This window comes from Ranitomeya variabilis, chromosome 4 (assembly GCF_051348905.1).
Source record: "Ranitomeya variabilis isolate aRanVar5 chromosome 4, aRanVar5.hap1, whole genome shotgun sequence".
NCBI lineage: Eukaryota > Metazoa > Chordata > Amphibia > Anura > Dendrobatidae > Ranitomeya > Ranitomeya variabilis.
Genome location: NC_135235.1, coordinates 295,892,349 through 295,915,302, shown reverse-complemented (window position 1 = coordinate 295,915,302; position 22,954 = coordinate 295,892,349). Strand labels below are relative to the sequence as shown.

General features: G+C 44.2%; 1 protein-coding gene across 6 annotated transcripts in view; it reads left to right on the top strand.

Moving 5' to 3' along the window:
• PRDM2 (PR/SET domain 2) overlaps positions 1–22,954 on the top strand; it is a 128,783-nt gene that overhangs the window by 44,698 nt on the left and 61,131 nt on the right. For 2 of the 6 annotated variants that reach the window (XM_077250238.1, XM_077250239.1), the window contains exons 5-6: positions 7,959–8,111; positions 22,319–22,448. In XM_077250238.1, coding sequence (XP_077106353.1) covers positions 7,959–8,111; positions 22,319–22,448 — 283 coding nt within the window. Of the gene's footprint in view, positions 1–3,330; positions 3,440–7,958; positions 8,112–22,318; positions 22,449–22,563; positions 22,584–22,954 lie in introns of those variants that run through there. The other 4 variants (XM_077250242.1, XM_077250243.1, XM_077250244.1 and 1 more) reach the window with 4 other exon arrangements.

Genomic DNA, 22,954 nt, shown 5'->3' with positions numbered 1-22,954 from the left:
TAAAAAAAAAAACAAAATACAAGTAATGTTGCCATTTTCGGACTATTTGGGATTTTTTTAGACTCCTATTTCTTCTTGTTTCAGGAAACAAAAAATGCACATAGTCATATCTTTTGTATGAGCGTGTGCAGAGGTGCTTGTGAAGGGAGCCGTGTCATCGACTATTGTGATTAGTGAATCCTGTGCTATCTGCTGTGTATAGAGGTGATACCTGTCACTGTAATCCTGCCTCTGATGATAACGAGACTGCTGAAAACTTTTGCTAAAAAGATAGGAAGTATGAGTCTAAAATAGCTCTTATTGGTCAGGGTGAAAATTGCAAGATTACTAATTTTTTCGTTTTGGAATACTTTGATATTATTTACCCCTGAAAACGATGTAAAACAAAAATACATGTAACACAAAAACCTGATTAACCTGATTTCAAACACTGTCATTTCTGATGAAAGCTTCCCTTTAAGAGAACCTATAAACTTCCTATCCGTCATTTGTATTACAAAAACCCAAGCTAGTGCTAGCCTAAATATGAAGGATTGCAAAAAGAATATTAAAACATTTTGGGATTCCACAACCTGAACATTTAAAACTTTCCTTCTAACCAAGAGAACCAGAACTGGGGACCTCAATCTTTTACGTGTAACCTAACCTCACCCAAAAAACGCTATTTACCTGCACATATTGGGTTAATCTGCAAGTAAATAGTGCTAAAACCCTATGTAGCCAGCTGACTTAGTGTAAGTTCATACTAGGCGTTTTTTTCTGCAGCAAAACCTAATGTCTTGGCAGGAAAGAAGCTGCGGAAAAAACAGGTTTTGCTTGTTTTTTCTTGCATTTTTTTCCGCTTTTTTTTTTTTTGCTGCGGTTTTGGCATGCTAGATTTGCCTTTTCTGCATGCTGATAAAGTTTAGTGCAAAAAAGTTCTATTCTACAGAATCAGGTTTTGGCACAAAAAAATGCTGCACATTCTGATACCTGCATTTTTGCTGTGGATTTTCAGTGTATTTTTCCCCACCCATTCATGTCAATGGGTGAAAAATGCTGAAAAAATCATTAAAGAAGTGACATGCCCTATTATGCAAAAAACATGCACAGCACAAAATAGTGATGGCAAAAAAGCAATGTGTGTGCATGAGATTTCTGAAATCTCATAGATGTAGCTGGTACTGTCAAACGCAGCTGAAAATTTGCATAAAAAATGCCTAGTGTGAACTTAGTGCGCCTATGCCGAAAAAATAACGTTTTAATCATGACGTAATCTCCGTATAATGCCTCTCTCCGAGTCCCCTAGGTGGTGCGGGGGAGCGATTACATCACCCACAGTATATTGGGTGACAGCGTGACTGTGATCATGCACTGGCAGTTCAAGTGACCCACAGCCCTGGAGAACGTGTTTGGTGGGGAGTAGTGATGAGTGAACGTGCTTGGACAATGTGTTATCGGAGCATGCTCGGATGTTTGTACTCGAATAATATGTTCGAGTGCCTGCGGCTGCATGTTTTGTGGCAGGTAGAGAGGCGCAACAATTGGGCAATAATGCTTGTAAAGCGCTGTGGAATTAATGGTGCTATATAAATGATCAAAACAAATAAGTAATTAAAATAAATATCCTCTTGTTAGGGTTGTCCAACAGCCGCAAAACGTGAAGCCGCAGGCACTCTAACAGATTACCTGAGTATTCTGAAGATACTCGGATAACACAAGAGCATGGTCAGATAACACGTTATTCGAGCACTTTCGCTCATCACTAGTGGGGAGTTAAAAGTAGATGGGGCAAAATGGCCCCACGTAATCTTGTCCCATCTGGCTAGAGATGTGGTTGTCTTAAACACCTCGTGTAAGGGATGCATGCATTCGACTAAACATTAGATGAAAGTCATCAGAGCCTGCCGATTTCAGTGGATCAGACAGGTTTGATATCTCTGGGGGTCTCCTGACTCTTCTTTTATGAAAGAATAGGAGCGGGCAGTTAGGATTTCAACACCTAATTCTATTATTTTTCCGGAGGGATAGCCGCTGCCAGAACTGTCTGCCAGCAGTTTTTTCCTCTCTTCTCATTGAAAACGCATGAACGCCCTTCATAGCTGAGCGCTTATATGTATGGGGAAGGTGAGAGAGCGCGTGTATTACAAATTACATTGTTGGACCAGCCCTACTGTGCCGATTAACGCTCGGTTTCCTGGTGCTTGCATGACATTGTTCTGCACCTTCCCTAGATGTCTGAGGAAAGTTTTGGTAAAGCTGCCCATGACCGGCATCTTATCTGGTGCATCGCTCACGCGTTATAACAATGTCACGTGAGCTTCAGCAGACCCAGCGTTGACATTGCTGGAAAGTCACCAGACCGGTGTGGGAGTTGAGCTTCCTTTTTTTAAATTTTAAACCGGGGAATCCATTATGTAAGAAATGGTTGCCCAAGTAGTGGACATCCCCCTTTAATGAACATTAATTCCTATGCTTATTAAAGTGCTTGTCTAGGTTTTTCATGAAAGTCTTTAGTCATTCTATATGACTGCAGACTTTTGACTCCTCCCAAGCACGCACAGTGTGCGCTGTCAGGATTTTCCAGTTCTGGCGAAGAGCCCAACCGATCACATTCTGACTAGACATGCACAACCTCACTCAATTATCTGCAGACTTTCGTGATAAACCTGGACCACCCCTGCAACTAGAAACAAAATTTTTCCATAGCTGAAATGTCTGGCTTGACCATTTGCAACAGGAAATGGGTTACATTATTTTTCTGATTGACCAGAATTAGATTATACTTTATTGAGACGTAACCTGGTATCAGACTTGTCCCCCAAAGTGGTCACTGGCCACTTAAAGTATAGAAGTCCTCATATGGACCTGAATGGCCTTTGACTTGCCTCCATTACCGATCCCGAGGTACAACTGTAACCTTTGCATCCCCCATAGTTACACCCTTATACCATGGCATCTAAATGAGTTTGAGGTTTGGTTTCTGACTTGTCTGTATGCAAATAGTTAACATAGTGATTTCTGTATGGTTTACATCCATGATGCTTAAAAGACTTGTCCAGGATTGTCCACGGGTTGGGTTTGGTATTGCAGCTCGGCAAACTTCAAAATTAATTCCGACAAATGCTCTTTCAAGGAAATCAGTAGACTCTTTTTTTACCAATCCCGGACAAGATGGACAACCCCTTTTAAGAATATCCATGATTACTTTCTAACCTCAGGTTTCTGTTCTCAGCTTAGTGTAGTCACAAGTTAACGGTCACCATTGTAGGGTTTCATTTTTTTATTCAATTTTCATGCGTTTTTCCTGAAGACCATGCACCATCTAGTTGCTCTTCTTTCTTTTTCTAGTTTGTTAATACCACTCTGGAGATGTGGTCTACAGAAATGAATGCATTACTCCAGATGTGGCCTAACTAAAGCTCTTTAAGGTGGATTCCTTACCTTTCTCTGCCTGCTGGTAATATCCATACCTGTGTAACCCTGTGCTGCTGCCTTCACTCATTGCCTGGCTGCATTGCTTGCTTTTGTTTAAGTCTTTTGTGACTATGGCTGTTCCTAAAAATGCATCTGCTACCTGAACTGATGATTGGAGCCAGTAAAATTTAGAAAGATGTCCATGTAGTATATTCTTTGTTAGATTGTCATGCTTAAAGGGGTTTCTTGCTTAAATTTAGGTTTGGAAAAGCTTCATCTATAATACAGACTGTAATATTAAGAGATTGACTTATGCCAGCTCGAAACCATACGTTGGAATGAATGGAAACAATGCAAACCACTTATTTTCAACAGTTTCCATTAATCTTGATCATCTCTTTGGAGAGTATCTTGCATGTAGTTGGGAAAAAAAATGACCCTGTGTGAGAATTGTTGAGGTCATGGTCAAGAAATTGTTGGATAACCTTATGTGTGGCCCAAATTACCATTAGTCTCTGTGTCTTCTATGTCTTGTGGCCTAAAGAAGTTCAGCTAATGGCCTCATGATTAGAGTTGAGCGAATATGTTCGGAATCGGGCGCTGAATCTGAATTTGCCATATTCGTACTCTATTTGTGCCGAATTTGATGATCGGTTCCGAATGTATTCAGTGATTTGCCGAATATTGCAAAAAACAATATTTGCCGCCGATCATAATCGTAACCGAATTTTGAAAAATGTTCTCAACTCTACTCATGATTGGACTTCTTACATAGAAGGAAGAGTCCTAAGTGACTCTCCAAGGAGTCTCAGGACTGGCGCTATTGGCTTTCTCATTGGGTCCCTCAAGATGAATATCTCAATACGAAATCCCCCTTTCACGTTCAAAGCTGAACCAGCGCTCAGAGGCAGAGGAAATATAGATGAATGGCTCACCATGGAATATATGGATGGGCCTGAGCCACCAGAGAGCATTGCTCTTCACACAGACTAATAAAGGGGGACCTCTGTTTCTCGCTTCTTCATGGCCTACTAGGGGGTTTTGAAAGAGGTTGCCTTATTAAACAAAGTAAGAAATTTATGTGCAGAACATTGGAAGATCAAGGTACATTTTGGGTAGATCTCTTAAAAATGTGATGGTCATAGAGCAGATACTTCTAAAATAAGCAAGTTCTGACACTGATCTGCAGATGAACTGTTATAGGCCTCAGATGTTTAAGACTTAAGGCACCCATACACTTTAGATGACGGCCACCTGATAGATGACTTGTGCGATTGTCAGCTATCTCTCCTGGCTCTCTCGTACACTGGAGTGCTCAGTTTCCAGAGAGCTCCCCTGTGTTGTTTATGAGAGCACGGCTGCCAGACTTATCTGACAGCAGCTTATTTCGCCTAGAAGGAAAGTATCTGCAGTCTGATATTAGACATGTCAGATCCTTCTCTCCCCCAACATAATTTGTATGTGGTCCCATACCTATTAGACTTTCGGCTGAATCCATCGATCTTGGTAGGTTTGGCCGAAGTTGCGGTAAAGGCCTCCATACACATTAGACTGATTTTGTGCACGAGTTCAGCTTTGACAGTCAATGGTTGCCAAGAGTTTTGATCTGTCCCAACCCTGGATGCAATTATTATGTGCTTCATGCATGGACAACTGTTCTAAAAAGTCCCATCTGACTTCTATAGGATAGTTCCCATTTAACACATTAGATCTATTTCTCCAACTCCTCCATACTTGGCTCTGGTTAGTTCCCATAGAACAAAAGAATCGGTCACTGGAAACCCAAGAAGCCAGATACTTCTCTCCCCCAACATCACTGTCAAGTCTGAGTCCAGAATCTGCCATACACCTTACACTGTCAGCTGATCCCACCCAGTCCAATGTGTAAGGGGCCATCTACTTACCACCATAACATACTGTATGTTGGGCGACGATCAAAGGAGAAAGAACAGCCATTGCAACCATTGGAAGGTTTTTTTTAAGTTTAATCCCTTAACTTAATATCACTACGTGTACATGATTTTAGGGTTGACTGCGTGTGGAGGGGGCTCAGATCCTGATGTCAGTTAGATTACATAGTCTGGATCTGTCACTAACAGAAGTGAGCTCCGATCCCTGCTGTTAGCCATATAACCCTGCTGTCAATCTCAGTGGTCATCATGGGCACTGTGTCCCATCGTCCCCCCGCATGGCGACAAGGGGACCTGAGAAGGGTCCAGTCACTGTCCTCTTGGTACCTTTGTAGCTGATCTTCAATATGGCTGAGCTTCATAGGACATTGTGCATTATCTTGCAGTGTGAAGAATAAGAGAATAAGCAATCGGATAAATAAAAAAAGTTTTTGAAAAATATAAAAATCAAAATTGCCCCTCTTTTTCCCCATTAAAAATAAAAAAAATATAAATATTTGGTATGAGCCAGTACATAAAATTCTGGTCTATCAAAAATATAAATTTAATTAACCCATATGGTAATAGCTGGAACAAGAAAAAAATATATATCAAAACCAAAATGTAAACTTTTTGTTGTTGTTGTTGTTGTCACCAGTACACCCTAAAAAAAATGCAATAAAAAGTTATCAAAATGTTGTACCTAAATTGATATCAATAAAACAGTCTGCTTACTGATGTCCCTGAGAATCTGCCTCCAGAGCTTATTGTAAAAGAGTTGGTGTTATCAGTGTGAGACATGTAGATCAGAATGGCAGATTCAGTCATTACATGTCTCGCACTGGTAACGCCTCCTTTCATTTACAATAATCTCTGGAGGCAGATTCTTGGGGAGATCTATGTCCGGCCTAGAGATCTTAACAGCTCATTTACATATTAAGAAAAATGTGAATTTCTCTGGTATAAGACATCAGATCGTAGATTCATGGTATCACTTTATTCCGTTTTCTATGGCCTTCATGCAGGGCAGGCTCCAGGTTTTTGTGGGCCCCAAGCGAAAGTGTCTCAGTGGGCCCCTTTAACACATACCATAATTCATGATGCACATATATGGCAGATAAATATAGGTATAGTACAATGCCAAAGATTTCACTTACTTCTTACATTACATGAGCGATATCAATAGCTCAGAAACCGGAGAGTATAGTTCTCTATACAGTATTATGGGCACCACATAGCGCTCCATACAGAATAATGAGCCCCATATATTGCTCCATACAGAATAATGAGCCCCATATATTGCTCCATACAGTATAATGAGCCCCATATATTGCTCCATATATAATGGGCCCCATATGATGCTCCAGTGTATGATGGGCCCCATATAATGCTCCATATATGATGCTTCAGTGTGTGATGGACCCATATAATGCTCTACATATAATGGGCCCCATATAATGCTCCATATATTTTAAAAAAATATTTTAAAAAAATGAAATACGGTATGCACGTCTCCTCGCTGGCCGCTGCTCTGCTCCGGATTCCTCAGCGTCAGCATCTTCCGGCTCTCTTAACTATGACTGTTCAGGCCGAGGGCGCACAGACGTGACATCATCGCCCCCATCGCGCCACTGTCTCCGATGGTGAGTGGGTCCCCCCCGCCTGTTCAGGGCGCTGGCACTTGCCTGGATGCGATGGGTGCTGACGCCGGCCCTGCCTACATTCTCATATAGACGGCATACGAGGATGGATCCTACAGACAGATTCACTTTAAAGGGAGTCTAAAACCAGAAAATGACCTATTGTTTTTCCTTTTCGATATTTCTGGAAAAAAAATATCACAATCTAAATAATAATATAAATCTTGCGATTTTTCACAGTGACTACTGGGACTCCAGCTTCCTTGTTTCAGGAAACAACACATGCATTTAGTTACAATGGTCAGATCCCGGCCCTATGTTTTGTATTGAAGCATTTAATGACCATATGGTAAGGTCATCGTGAAGGGAGGGTATCGAGGTCAGCTGTGATTAGTGGATCCTGTGTTATCAGCTATGTGTTGATTATAAAGCTGCTAAAAACTCCTTCTAAATTGACAGTCTAAAAAAGCCTCATTGGCCAGTGTGAAAATTGCAATTCTATGACTATTAATAGTACTAATTCTAGTATTTTTTTTTTCTTTAAATAAAAAATTCTAATTAAAAAAAACAACACTATTTTCTGTTTTTTTTTTTTTTTTTGTTTGTTTTTTTTTGTAAATACATGTTACACAAAAGCATTTTCTGACGATAGCTTCTCTTTAGGCTGAAAATCTGCCTAATTATTCATTGGTTCGGGACTTGGGGGGTATATTATTATTTGGACGACAACCCTTATAGGGGCATTTATTGGTTTCAATGGAAATTTAGACAGGTCCTATTTTGCGTTTGCTACAGTGTTGACATGCCTGTGATTTTTCCGCATTGTTCCTGGGCTGCTCTTTGGATATATTATGTTTGCTTGCGCCACTCTTGAAGCTGCCATCTGCACAGTTGTGAAACCCATGCTAAGTGTTACCACCAGCTGCTGTTTTTTTTTTTATTTGGGGGGGGGGGAAGAGACGGGTCAGGCAAAGTTTTTGCTCTGTTTTTGTATTTTCTGCACCAAAGTTTGATTTGTTCCCTTGTGTTCTAGGTGTATTATCCGAACTTGGGCTGGATGTGTGTTGATGCCACAGATCCACAAAAAGGCAACTGGTTGCGATATGTGAACTGGGCTCGCTCAGCAAAGGAGCAAAACCTCTGCCCCCTGGAAATCAACAGAGCCATCTACTATAAAACGCTGAAGGTATGATGTGGTCAGTTTTGGGCTTTATTATATCTATTTAAGCTCTTAAAAGGAACATTTCACCAGGCATTTGCTACCCTATCTTAGAGACTCTGATTCCAGCGATGTATCACTTACTGGGCTGCTTGCTGTAGTGTTGATATAATCCCTGTTTTCTCTGCTGCAGATCAAGCAGTTCTATGAATACTGAGCATTGTATAACCCCGCCCACACCACTGATTGGCTGCTTTCAGCAGTGGGGCAGGGTTTCACAGATTTCATACGTTTACTAGTTCTTTAGTGATAATCTCCTGCTGATAAAACATTTATTTTTATCAAAACTACAGCAGGCAGCCCAGTAAGTAACACATTACTGTAATGTGGGTTTCTGCCCCTACGTTGTGCTGCTGTCAGATTAGGTTATAAAAACTTGGTGACTGATTCCCTTTAAAGTGTATAGTTAAATAAATCTTTAATTATATCTTTATATACTTTAGTTATATCCCTATATATATATTAGTTATATATATTGGGTGGGTTGGACCTGCCATAACAACTACTGCTACCTAGCTCTGTCCGGATCAATCACCAGATTTCGCAATGCAAAGCACATACGTTATTCAATAGACCTGATGAGGCTGGTGTATTTACTTTGGAAACCCGTGCCAGAAGGACTTTTATTCTGATTAAAAACGAGTATTTTATGAGCCCAGCTAAATGCTAAGCTCACTCGAGTGTATTACAAAAGTCTGATTTTCATGCTTAAAAAAACGGATGATTTGGCATCTATATTGTTATCCGTATTACATCCACATGGAATCTGTTTTTAGACACCAGCGGATATTAAAATTTACAAGACCAAAACACAGCATCCTTTTTGGTTAAAAAAAAAAAAAAAGCTGTTTAAGATCTCATCAGCAGCAGGAAGGAGGGACACTGAGGAGCTGTAAAACAGGATATAGAGTTGAAACTTTCCCAAAAAGGGTTATGCACACATTCTGACATTGATATCATAGAAAGTACACCAGCCTCATCAGGTCTAAGATCTCTTTACACAATGTAAGCAGTTTGTATTGTTCAATTTGTGGTCAGATCTGCTTCAGTAAGACCCTAGATCCTATTGAATCACTATCACATAATTGGAAATGTTGCCTTTCCTTCATGGTAAGATGAACATAAATGAATCACTAACAGTATATGCAACAAAAGAAAATGCATCTATCCGGGAGGCCTCATACACCTACGGCAGCCTAAATTACTAGGCAGATGTTAAATTCAGGAGTCTTGAAAAGCTGTGTAGAGGTGTCAAAGTGGTTGGTCTGGAAAATAATGAATAGTGTTGGTGTCAAAACGTGGCGGTCTTGAAAAGCATGAGTAGTGGTGGTGTTGAATAGTGGGGGTCTCGAAAAGCATGTGTAGTAGTGGTGTCAAAAAGTGGTGGTCTCGAAAAGCTTGTGTAGTGTTGATGTCGAGAAAATGGCGGTCTCGAAAAGCATGAGTAGTGATGGTGTCAAAGTGGAGGTCTAAAAAAAGCATGAGTAGTGGGGGTGTCGAGAAGTGGTGGTGTCGAGAAAGTGGCGGTCTCGAAAAGCATGAGTAGTGGTGGTGTCGGAAAGTGGTGGTGTCAAAAAGTGTCGGTCTCTAACAGCAGGAGTAATGGTGGTGTCGAAAATTGGCAGTCTCGAAAAGCATTAGTAGTGGCAGTCTTGAAAAGCAGGAGTGGTGGTGTAGAAAAGTGAGGGGTCTCGAAAAGCATGAGTAGTGGTGGTGTCGAGAAAGTGGCGGTCTCAAAAAGCATGAGTAGGGATGGTGTCAGTGGCATTCTCAAAAAGCATGAGTAGTGGTGGTGTCGAGAAAGTGGCGGTCTCGAAAAGCATGAGTAATGGTGGTGTCGAAAATTGGTGGTCTCGAAAAGTATGTGTAGTGGTGGTGTCCAAAAGTGGTGGTCTTGAAAACCATGAGTAGTGGTGGTGTCGAGAAGTGGCGGTCTCGAAAAGCATGAGTAATGGTGGTGTCGAAAAGTGTCAGTCTCGAAAAGCTTGAGTAGTGGTTCTGTCGAAAATTGGTGGTCTCGAAAAGCATGTGTAGTGGTGGTGTCCAAAAGTGGTGGTCTTGAAAACCATGAGTAGTGGTGGTGTCGAGAAGTGGCGGTCTCGAAAAGCATGAGTAGTGGTGGTGTCAGCCATATTGGTATTAACTTGGGTGACACAGAAATCACTGAACTTCTTGAAAGGAAAGAGTCACGACCTGAGACATGACCATGAAACTGGGTCCTCACCTGACCCCGGGTTATTGATTACCTCCCTAGTGTACTCCTCGTAATTGCTTCCAACGTGCAGATACAACTTTCTAGTTACAGAACTCGTCAAACAATAACTTGTTGTAACTAACCAAAAAAAAAAAGTTATATATTGTAGATTGATACTGACAGAGAATCTGTCGCCTTCTCACATGACTGTTTTAGTTAAAGGGGTTGTCGATGGATATTGGTTTAACTGCGCACAATTGGGGCTCAAATATCATTTTTGCAATTGGGTTTCATGGCTGCAGAATGAGTTAACTGAGAATCCTTCAGTAAGCACATTAGGACTGTCTTATTGGGCGTTTATAACTCTTATCTGTCTTTTTCTGAACTCTTCTCAGGTGATTTATGTTCACAGACTCTGAATGCGCAGGGAAACAAAAACGCCTGTAGAAGCAATGTTTTTAATGAAAATTTAATTTTTGTCACTTTTTTTAAGCACACTCGGGTTTAGATCACAAATTCAGGCTTTCAATTAAAATAAATAAATAAATAAAAATAAATTAGGACTCAGCCATGTGTTAAGGGGTCATCTTTATTAAATGGACAGGGTAGGAACCAAAGGGTAAAGTATAGACAGAATTTTTGGTTTTGCCTGTAATGCCCCTTTTTCAGTTCCCTTCCTTTTGAGCGTACAATTAAACCAGGAGAAACCCAGTTAATATTTTACAATAAATATCTTATTCTGGGGTGAAAGTTCGCACTTGTTAATTAAAATCCTATATTTTAACTGCCTCGTAGTAAAACATTAGTAGCAGACGTCGCGTTCGACCATGGAGGATCTCAGAATGACTTCTCCTTTGATCATTCCCCCCCCCCCCCCAACACTTGAGCTGGGATCTGATCTGTCTGCTCAGCTGCAGACTCCGCACTTAAGATGCCAATCACAGCCTCGCCGTTGTAGAAGAGCGGTCGTTTTGCAAGGTCATATTTTTTTTGGTGTTATTTTGGTGTCTGGGTTCTGCCGGATAACTGATAAGCACATGGTCGTATTAAATTGATCGTTTACACCTAATGATGAGCGCGCATGCCCGGATAAGGTGTTATCTGAGCATGCTCTTGTCTTAATTTTCAAGCACGCCGAAAATACTCAATTATGTTCGAGTCCCCACACCTGCATGTCTCATGACCAAAAAACATCCTATGATGGGATCTTCTAATTACCTGACCGCTGCAGCCAGTCACAGGCTACCTTCAAACGGCGCACACACCACTTCCGTGTTGATGCCTGGACCAGGGGGAGGCTAAGGACCCATGCTATTGTAAATTTATGGAGCCGTATTAAAAAGTTTGACCTCTACATGGAAAACCCTCTCTTAACACTGTCTGCAGCGCTCTGATGGCATAGCATCCTGCTGCCACTGATGGGCTGCAGCGCTCACACTCCCATCAGATGTGTAATGGATGTGTGAGCAAAGCGGTCCATCAGCGCTCATGTGGCAAAAGTGTCGTGCGAGCGTCGGGAGACTCGGTGCGGACATCGCTGGGATGATGCCAGTGCAGGGAGTATAGGTTTTTTTATTTTACAAGGGAGACTGCTATTTTTGCTCTGTAATCTGAGAACAGCATGATGTAGGGGCTTAGACCCTGATTCCAGCGATGTGTCACTTACTGAGCTGCATGCTGTCATTTTGATACAATCATAGTTTTCTCTGCTACATTTCTAGCAAAGCTCTGAATTTTGATCCCTGTATACCTTCGCCCAAAACAATGATTTGTCAGCTTTCTGTGTACACTGTGCATAGGCAGAAAGCGGGTAATCAGTGGTGGGGATGGGATCACACAAAACAGTTGACAGTGAGTAATTCTGCTACATACAGGCGATCTGAGCCGATCAGGCTATGCCAACTTCTAGTCTCCCATAGAGGCTATTGAAGCATGCCAAAAGTTTAAAAAAAAAATGTTTTTTAAAAATATATAAAAAATAAAAAATACATAAGTTTAAATCACCCCCCTTTTGCCCCATTCAAAATAAAACAATACAAAAATGAAACTTGCACATATTTGGTATCTCGGCGTTCAGAATCGCCCGATCTATCCATTAAAAAAAAAAAATAACCTGATCGCTAAATGGCGTAGTGAGAAAAAGTCTGAACGCCAGAATTACGTTTTTTTGGTCGCCGCGACATTGCATCAAAATGAAATAGCGGGCGATCAAAAGTTCAGATCTGCACCAACATGGTATCGTTAAAAACGTCAGCTCGGCACGCAAAAAATAAGACCTCACCCGGCCCCAGATCACGAAAAATGGAGACATTATGGTTCTCGGAAAATGGCGCAATTTTTGGGGGGGTTTTAACAAAGTTTGGAATTTTTTTCACCACTTAAATAAAAAAGAACCTATACATGTTTGGTGTCTATGAACTCGTACTGACCTGGAGAATCATAATGGCAGGTCAGTTTCAGCATTTAGGGAACATGGTAAAAAAAATGAATAAAAACAACTGTGGGATTGCACTTTTTTTGCAATTTCACCACACTTGGAAATTTGTTCCCGTTTTTCCAGACACGACATGGTAAAACCAATGGTATTGTTCAAAAGTATGACTCGTCCTGCAAAAAACAAGCCCTCACTTGGCCATATTGACCAAAAAATAAAAAAGTTATGGCTCTGGGAAGAAGAGGAGCGAAAAACGAAAACGCAAAAATGAAAATACCACCGGTCAAGCCAAAGGGGGGGTGTTTACAGTGATTTATCTCTGGAGGTGTGTACTTCTTCCCTTGTATGAGATTGACCAATCATAGACAAGCGGCAACATACAGGGGGAAAAAGAACACGCCCCCCACAATATATTACAACATGCTTTCTCCTGTTTGAGACATGTAATGACAGACAGCCTGGTCTCCTCTCTGATCTCGCTGCAGAGCGGTGTTTTTGTCTGCCTGAAATGTCCATACGCGATGTAAAAAATTAGTTGTGAATTCTGGCTGAAATTTTGCTTGTATTGGATTTTGGCAGAGGTTTTCTGAGGATTTTTCACTTTATCAATGAAAAGGGTGAAATCCACAGAATTGACATGCTGCAAATTTAAAAATCCGCTTCAGAGGTCAATTTCTGCAGGGAAATTCGGCAGTGTGGATGATCTTTTTTTTTTTTTTTTCAAATCATCATGGAAAATGTCTTAGACATGTGACCTATGTGACAGCTAACCTTAGGTGACCGCGCGTACTATGTCAACTGGATATGCCAGTATGCTCTTCTATTAGCCAAAAAAGTGCCAAAATTATTCCGCAGTTTTGCTATCTGGTTGCAGTGTGTACAGAGAACCTTGCTTGGATTAGCCCTTTTCATCCTCATGCTGAAAAAAGAAAATTCTGCTCTGAAATCGACATGGATTTCATATCAAAAGCGCATGAATTCTCGCTTTGCATTCATTAAAGGGGTATTTACATCTCCAAGATCCTATCCCAATATGTATTGGTTGTAATAATAGTACTATTGGCAAATATCTTCACTTAAAAATGTAGTATAGTTCTTCTGATTCACTATGTCTCTTTCCTCATTGCAGGACTTTAGGTATCCATGGTTATGACCATCGATATAGTGAGTTAGCTAGATGCTACTGGTCGTAACCATAAATACCTAAGGTCCTGCAGTGCCTGCACATGGGGAAAGAGACATAGCGAAACAGAAGAACTATACTACATTTCTATTGGAGATATTTGCTATTATTATTATTATTATTATTATTATTTATATAGCACCATTGATATAATAATAATAATTATTATTATCATTATCAATGGTGCTATATAAATAATATTAATAATTATTATTGTTATTATTATTTATTATTATTTTTATATCAATGGTGCTATAATAATACCGTAATAATAATAATAATTATTATTATATCAATGGTGCTATATAAATATTATTATATCAATGGTGCTATATAAATAATAATAATTTATTATTGTTATTATTATTAAACCTACTACATATTTGGATAGAATCTTGGAGATGCAAATACCCCTTTAAGGTAAAATACGCAGCATATCCGCAACACATTTTTTGTTTTTTTTTAATCACGTGAACATATTTTTAGGGTTCAAGTCATGCTTCCTCTGCATTATTTTTTGTGCTGAAAATCTGCACCATTTAACTGTCCAAGCAAAGTGTATATAATTTTGTGAAGCTCCTACCCACTGTTTCCCCCCCCCCCCTTTTAGGCTTCTATATGGGGTGCTTGAAAAAGCGCCAGCTATAAACATTTGTAAGAAAAGTAAAACCGTTCATAAATACAGAATCAAAGCTTTTCTGTACTAAAAAATCCTCAGTAAAATGCTTCAAATCTGCACCAAAAACGCATAAAAAGGAACAAAAACACTATATCCCGATCAGATTTATTTATTGCAATAGATTGCAAAGCCGTGCCCCACTCATGGGAAAATATTGCTAGGATTTAATTACTGGGTGTCCAAGTGTCGTTGAGTCTAAGGGGTCGATTCGTGAAGGTGTTTAAAGGGATTGTCCAGGCTTGGGGCTCTCTCTATGTGACTGCAGACTTGTGGTTGATCACAGAGCACAGTGTGTGCGCTGTCAGGATGCGTTAGGAAACTGGTGGGCACATGCCAACTAGACGTGACTTGAGAGAGGCCGGGCACGTCTAGTCAGAATGTGGCCAGAAGTATACAAATCACATACTTGCTCTCACATGACTGCTCGTTCCCGGCCCAGGTGAATCCTGACCGAGCACAGTGCGGATTCACCTCTTTGCTGTCACGTAGAGTGGCTGCTGACTTGAGCCCCAAGCCTGGACAGCCCCTTTAATGAATCAGACCTTATATGTTCTGTGTTAGGGGAAAATCCATTGTGTGTGGACAAGAAGGGGTGCGGATAGATAATTTTTGTCTCTTTAGTATTTGCTGTCACCATTAGTCAGAATAATAGAAGTGATGGTGGAGTGGTCACAGGGGACCTTGAGTTTTTAACTTGACCGTGTATGGCCAATATGGCTCCCCTTATTATACAACCCCCACCCACCAATTGTGATAAACTCAATCACAAAACAAATAAAACATGACACCAAAATTCTTTTGGATAATTATGGCCACAGCGGCCAGTTTATTAACAAACAAACAAGAACATTGTATTCAACATTAGCATAAATTATGCAAATTAGAGGGGAGGGTTCTTGGAGCCCTTGGAAAATTCTGGCTTAAATTGTTTTGGCAAAACCAAAAAACATAAAACCTCAATTTTACCCCCAGCCGTACCACCAGCTCGAGGGCACCATAATTCCCGTTTTAGGGAAAAAATTAACCACCACCAGCTCCCAGGGTAAACACCCCATCCAGAGCCTGTAACCAAAATGCCAGAACACCAAACCCGTTTGACTGTCTGGAATTTCCTTCAAATTCCTTCGCCGCTGAATCCACATAAACTCCAAGAACCCCAACCCCCCGCCAGAAACTCGCAGCCCTGAACACCTCAGGCCTGCGAGTGCCCCAAAGCCACCAACGCCTTTTCAATTCCTTCCTGAATGGACAAGGCCCATAAATCAATGCCGATCTCGTTCAGGTGCACCCCGTCTTCCTTCCAAAATTCACCAACACCTGACTCTAAATCGAAATGCCGCACACATATACCTCCATTTCTGGATACAAACTTGCTAATAGCTCTATTTAACTTCACACGAGCCCTGTTTTCCTTTTTACAGACCGCGCACCCCTCCATTTTTTACGGGGGACAATATCTGACCATACCGTTAATACCCCAGAGAAGGACACCCACAACCGGAGAAAATCAGAACGAATATCCTGTATCAAATCCTTCACCTGTTTGGCGCCTAAATCATTCCCACCCAAATGAAACACCACAATATCAGGTGCTCTGTCCAAGCGGGCAGCACGAGAAAAATAATGCATAGCCCTGTTCAACACCATACCCCGAAAACCGAGCCACCGAACTAAAGCATCCATACGGCTGAAACCCAATTGCCTACTGTCAGGCCTGGCGTCCGCTCGGAGCGCCCCCCAATAAACAAAAGAATGTCCGAAAATCCAGACAAGATAAGGATCCGGACCTGCAATATACAATAACCGTAACCGTTAAAATAAGGCCAGTTACAAGAAACAAAAAACTTTAATGCCGAGTATAAGACAAATAACGGCTTGAACTCCAGCGTCCAATACGCTTTATAACCTCAGGCCCCAAGCCTAGGCTATCCGCCTCCGACGCTGCCCCAATCCTGAAGGAATGCGATCCAAATTCATCCCGCGAAAACCCCAAGGCCCTCAAGCATCTATGCATAACTGCAATGAATTGGAAACGGGACAAGAACACCCCATCCTGATGGCACAACAGTGGGCCCACACGACCAGCCCATAAACTCCAATACTCCCGTAAACATTGTTCAGGGCACATAACTGACCCCGTAACCTTACCTAAAACAACCCTTTTTCCGACCCCCAGATCCGGAACGCCGGATCCAAAAAGCGATGCCCCCCCGTCCAAAAATCCACATCCTGAGCCAATAAACCACCCGCAATAACCCTGCTGCGTGAGACCAACTCCCCCACTCGTAATGCCCCAAAAAAGGCCAGGGAAAAAGCCAACCGAAACAACACCGCTTCGAAATGAGAGCAACACACATCAACCAAAACAACACCCAAACGTTCAAGAACCTGAAACGATATAGGCCTGCGCCCATCAACACTTCTAATATCCCTACGATAACCTTTTAATGCCTGCCGCACTAAAAAAATTTTCGGCACGTCTACCGAGCCCTCCAACTTAAAACCAAAGGCTAACCCAGTCACAAACTTCTTAACTTTGGAAACCGACCAACCTGCCTCAGCTGCCCTACCGACCAAAAACAAAACAGCTAAAAACCTGTCCTCGTCGGACTCCACATCCCACCTGTCCAAGACCGAACTACGCCAAACCTGCCAGGAAGCTTCATATGCCGCCCAAGTCTGATTCGTAACCGAAGCCCGAATCAACCGTCCCGCTCCTCCATAGGAATCCGCCACAAGTGCGAAGGGCATACCGCTCCTGCTGCGTCCGCTTCTGGTGCCAGCTCCCGGAAACGCTCCCACTGTAAACGAGATAATGCATCTGCTAACGAATTCTGAACGCCCGGGACATGCACCGCCGAAATCCAAGTATTGATCCTCAAACATCTTAAAACCAGCTCTCTTACCAACTTTATCACTGGCGGAGACTATGCCGATAGCGAATTGATCACCGCCACCACACTCATGTTGTCGCAATGAAATCTAATTCTGCGATTTGCAAACGCGTCCCCCCAAATGAACACCGCCACCACAATGGGAAACAACTCCAACAGAGCAAGATCCTTCGTGAAACCGCTCGCGTGCCAGGAATCTGGCCACGCTCCAACGCTCCAATGACCAGCGCAATAGGCCCCGTAACCAACACTACCTGCTGCATCATTATGCCATACCAACAAGTCGTCCTTATGCTCCTGACCCAGTCGAATGAAGTGATGCGGAGCACGCACCCCCGCCGTCGCCCTGGACAACGTCCGACAAAATATACGTCCCATGGGCAGGATCCTGCACGCAAAGTTCAGCCGACCAAGCAAAGACTGCAACTCTTTCAATGTGACCTTCTTGAGCCTAACCACGCGACCCACCTCCTGCTTCAGAGCCAACAATTTATCATCAGGCAACCGGCATTCCATGTTTTCTGAGTCTATCAAGATCCCAAGAAAACACAAAACCGTACAAGGGCCCTCGGTTTTATCCTTAGCAAGGGGAACGCCAAAATGATCCGCCACCCACTCCATAGCAGCCAGTAAATTCCTACACACATTCGAATCCGGAGGACCTATGAACAAAAAGTAATCCATATAATGAATGACAGATGAGACACCAGCCACCTCTCTAACAACCCATTCCAGAAAGGTATTAAACGTCTCGAACAGGGAACACGAAATGGCACAACCCATCGGGAGACATCTGTCCACGTAATAACTACCATTCCAAAACATACCCAACAACGGTATACTATCCGGATGAATAGGAAGCAAACGAAAGGCAGATTCCACATCTGTCTTTGCCAACATAGCTCCCGGCCCATAGAAACGCACCCAGTGAACTGCCATATCAAATGACGTATAAACAACCGAACACAAATCCTGAGAAATGCCATCATTCACAGACAACCCCTTCGGGTATGACAAGTGATGAATTAGGCGAAATTTATTCAGCTCTTTTTTGGGAACCACCCCCGACGGGGAAATGATCATCCCGTCAATCGGTAAACAAGGAAACGGCCCAGCAATTCGCCCTAACTCCACCTCCTTATTCAACTTGTCACTCACCACACCTGCATGAACCATAGCCGACCTCAAATTTTTAAGCGCAAATGGAACAACATGTTCCGGGGGAGGAATACGAAAACCATCCGCAAAACCCTGTGTAATAACACTAGCCTTCTCCCGATCCGTATACCTACTTAGAAAGGGGACCATCTTTTCCAACCTCACCGGAGTCACCCCCTTGACCGGTACCCACTGCCGGCTTGCCTCTTGCTTTCTTGAAGCATTTGGAAGCCCCGTGCGAACCTCCGTTGCAATGGGAACACACATGTTTAAACTTGCAGGTGTTACCGAATTTACACTAGCCCTCATTAAATTGCTAGCAAGTTCCCGTTTTTTCCTTAGCTCCCTGTCCTCCCTGACCACTGCTGCTGTGTCCCGCCTGCTGGCCGGCATTGCTTCTGCTCCCATGAAAGGACTGCCCGTACCTACTTGGAGCCATAACTTTTAACCAGAGCCCTATGTCCTTCTGATCCCAACGTATCTCAGGCCGAACCGCCTTCCTCTGCCTGAACTGTTCATCATAGCGCAACCACGCCTGTCCACCATATGTACGTTGCGCCTCCCCAATCGCATCCAGATAACAAAATAAACCGGAACAATTCTCAGGGGCCTTCTCACCTATGACACTCGCTAATATAGCAAACGCTTGTAACCAGTTAACAAACGTCTGCGGCATAAGTCGCCACCTCCTCTTCTCCTCTTCCTCTTTTTTACTATCATCCTTCTTTCCTTTGTCAAGATTAAACTTCTCTAGCGGGAGTAATGAAAATATCTCCACATAATCATCGCGCCAGATCTTTTCCTTAACCTCCTTCTTCAAATGAGCCCCCAACGGCCCTTCAAAACAGACGTAAACCTCGCCTTTAGCTCTATCATCCAACTTCACCGCATCTCCTTTATTCTTTTCCGTTTGCACGGACATTGACACACCAGACACCGATGGCGACTGCTCGCCCGTTAACAAACACCCCGTATCAATTACGGACGGCTCCACCGCCCCAGACCCGGGGGTCCATGCCCTGGCTGGTGATACCCCCCGCCTCTCTTCCCGCCCCGCTCTGCAAGCTGCTCAAAAGCTGCGAAACACTCGCCAATACATCCCGCAGCGCGGGCTCCGACAAACCACTGCTCCTCCCAATAGCAGGCGCCCGCCTCCCCGACGCCTGATCAACTCTAGCCTCCCCATCAAAAGCCCCTCTGGGCGACAAACTAGACATGGAGTGAAACTCACCAAGCTGCACAGGTGCTGTGTCCCTGCCATCCGTTCGTCCTGGATCCTGCCGCTCATCCCCAACATCCTGATCGCCGTCAGAAAGAGATTCTTCAGCACCGTCGTGCTGCTCCCGGCCCGCGCCCCTGGCCTCCACGTCACCAGGGGGGACCGGAGCGTCAGCTGCTCCACGCTCGACCGACCTTCTCCCAGACCTGGACCGTACTTGTCCTGAAGACCTCAGCTCCCCTTCTGGCACCTGACCACTCCTCCTGCCAGGCAGGGGTCCATCACTGCCCGCCGCTCTTCCTGTCATGTACCTGTCTGTCGTTGTTCTCTGCGCAGTCGCCGCCTGCGACACAGCTTCACCCGCCGGCCGACGTCCTGTGCGCCCTCTGGACATTCCTGCTCCTGCCGTCCCCCGTCCACTGCTGTTGGAAGGATCCTCCATACCGCTGGAGCCTGCTGCCGAAGAAACGCTGCCACTTGCTCTGGCCGCCATGTTGTTCCCCCGGGGCTCCGGTCCTGCCACTGCTGATCTTCTGGTCCTCTGTGCCGGGGACCGCGCCGCTGCAGCAGTAACATCCGGCGCCGCTCCTCCACTCTGCACTCCACTCCTGCTGCAAGCGCCAGCCGGCCGGCGTGGAGGATTCCTGCCGGAGGGGGCGCAGCGGGGGGACGCCACACCGCTACACCCAGCCTCCGCAGGGTCCCCGGAGGGGCTCCTAGGCCTGCGCCGACCGCGCGCGCTCACCTCTGGTGAGAGTCGTTGAGGGGGCCTCGTGCGCCGGCCTCTCCTGCTGCTTGCCTCCTGAACTCCGGCTGAACCGAGCAGCGCCGTCAGCTGCTCCTCCAGCCAACCGCCTCTCCTGGACCTGGCAGCCTCCCGGAGACGACCGACCAAAGCATCCACCGATTCCATGTTCCTGAGGTAATGCAAACAGTAGGGGGTGCGCTGCTCTGTCACTTTCGGAACTTCCTAACTGCCAGTGTGCCCCGTTTTCCCGCACTTTCTGCTTATATAGCCCCCCCACCACCCCCACTCACAACCCCTCCCACACCCCTAACAGCCAATCAAATTTACCCAATTTTATTTTAAAAAGAGCCCCATGCCCAAGCACAGTCATGGGGGGCCTACATACAGCTCCGCCTATTCCTGCCCCCTCCTATATGGGGCTATATACCGTGTTTTGCATTTTTGTAGGATTTTGAAGGTTCGTTTTTTAAAACATAAGACTGAATGTACAAAGTGGTACAACATATGGGCTTCATGGTGGCTCAGTGGTTAGCACTGTACTATGTATAGGGCAGCATGGTGGCTCAGTGGTTAGTACTGTTCTATGTATAGGGCAGCACAGTGGATCAGTGGTTAGCACCATACTGTGTATAGGGCAGCATGGTGGCTCAGTGGTTAGCACCTTACTATGTATAGGGCATCATGGTAGCTCAGTGGTTAGCACCTAACTATGTATAGGGCAGCATGGTGGCTCAGTGGTTAGCACGTTACTATATATAGGGCAGCAGGGTGGCTCAGTGGTTAGCACTGTTTCTCTGCAGCACTGGTGTCCTGGGTTCAAATCGGACCAAGAAAAAGATCTGCTAGGAGTTTGTATGTTCTCCCCGTGTTTGCGTGGGTTTCCTCCGGGTACTCCGGTTTCCTCCCACACTCCAAAGACATACTGATAGGTAATCTAGATTGTGAGCCCCGATGGGGACAGTGATGATGTCTATAAAGCGCTGCTATATTATTTATTGGTGCCATATAAATGAGTAAAATAAATTCAGCAACAGCTCAAAAAATGCTTGTAACCCCACTTTAAATGCATGTTTTGTCTTTTAAAAAAAAAAGTCCATAATGCTACCCAACTTTTCAAAGCTATTATTTGCACTTTATTCTTTACACTTTATTCTTTACACCTTTTTTAGCTTTTTATTTTTATGCCATGCTTAAAAACAAATAAAGCCATGCAGCAGTACCACCACCCAGCTTTCCAAAAGCAAATTTTACAAAAACGTGTCCATTTTTTTTTTCCATTAATTTGTGTAATTTATTTTAAATTTGAAGTGACACGAATATGGCCGCTACATCACCCCTTTTTTACATGCCATAATTTGGGTTAAGGATAGTGAGTCCCTGGTGTAACCCTTCTTGGGATCATGCAGTCCTCCTTCCAGCAGAGGGGCTGCAGCCATAGCTGGGTGGTCTCCCCGGCAGCAGGCCGTCCTCCCCTCCTCCGGCCTCCAGGCTGCTCTGCTCTTCCTGTTTGGTGAGTCCAGGGCCAGTGCAGAGTACAGCTGTGTGTGCGCCCCATTGCTGCCTCCACGCCCTCTGGCCCTGCGCCTGCTTCTTCGCTCTCCTCCTGCAATGTACTAACAACCTCCCCTCTGATTGGTGTTATATCTGTCTCTGTGATTCTTGCAGCCAATTGAGCCAGGAGAGGAGCTCTTAGTCTGGTACAATGGAGTAGACAACCCTGAGATAGCAGCTGCCATAGAGGAAGAGAGAGCTGCCAGCCACAGGAGCAAGAAGAGCTCGCCCAAATCCAGGAGGGGTAAGCAGGGCTGACTTATGGGGGAGGCGGGGGCAGGGGCGAGATGTCCCCACGGAGTGTGTGCGCCTGGATGTCGCTGTGACCTTTCCCAGACTGCGCTGTCTGCACGATCCCTCCAGCTGAATCATATGATGTGTAAGTGCCAGCTCCGCAGACTGCCCGCGCCTCCCTCCGCTCACTGCAGCCATGGAGAAGGGGCTGAAGGCTGAGTTTTTGTCTTTTGTGTTTGGTGTGTATTTTCTGCCTTCCCCCCGGCTCTGCTGCTGCTGTGCGGAGCGGTGAGCTGGCAGCCCCCTGTCTGTGTCATCCTGGCACAGGAGTTGGGATGGCAAGTGAACTTGTGGCGGTGGCGTCATTGCCGGGGATGTGGGGGGCCGCCAGCTTCTGGCCACTCAGCTTCCTCTACACATCAGAGGGCCCAGGACAGTAGAGGAGCGAGGTGTCACATTAGGATTACCACAGCCATTGCCACGGCCTGCTCCGCACCACGCACAGTCTCTCGATTT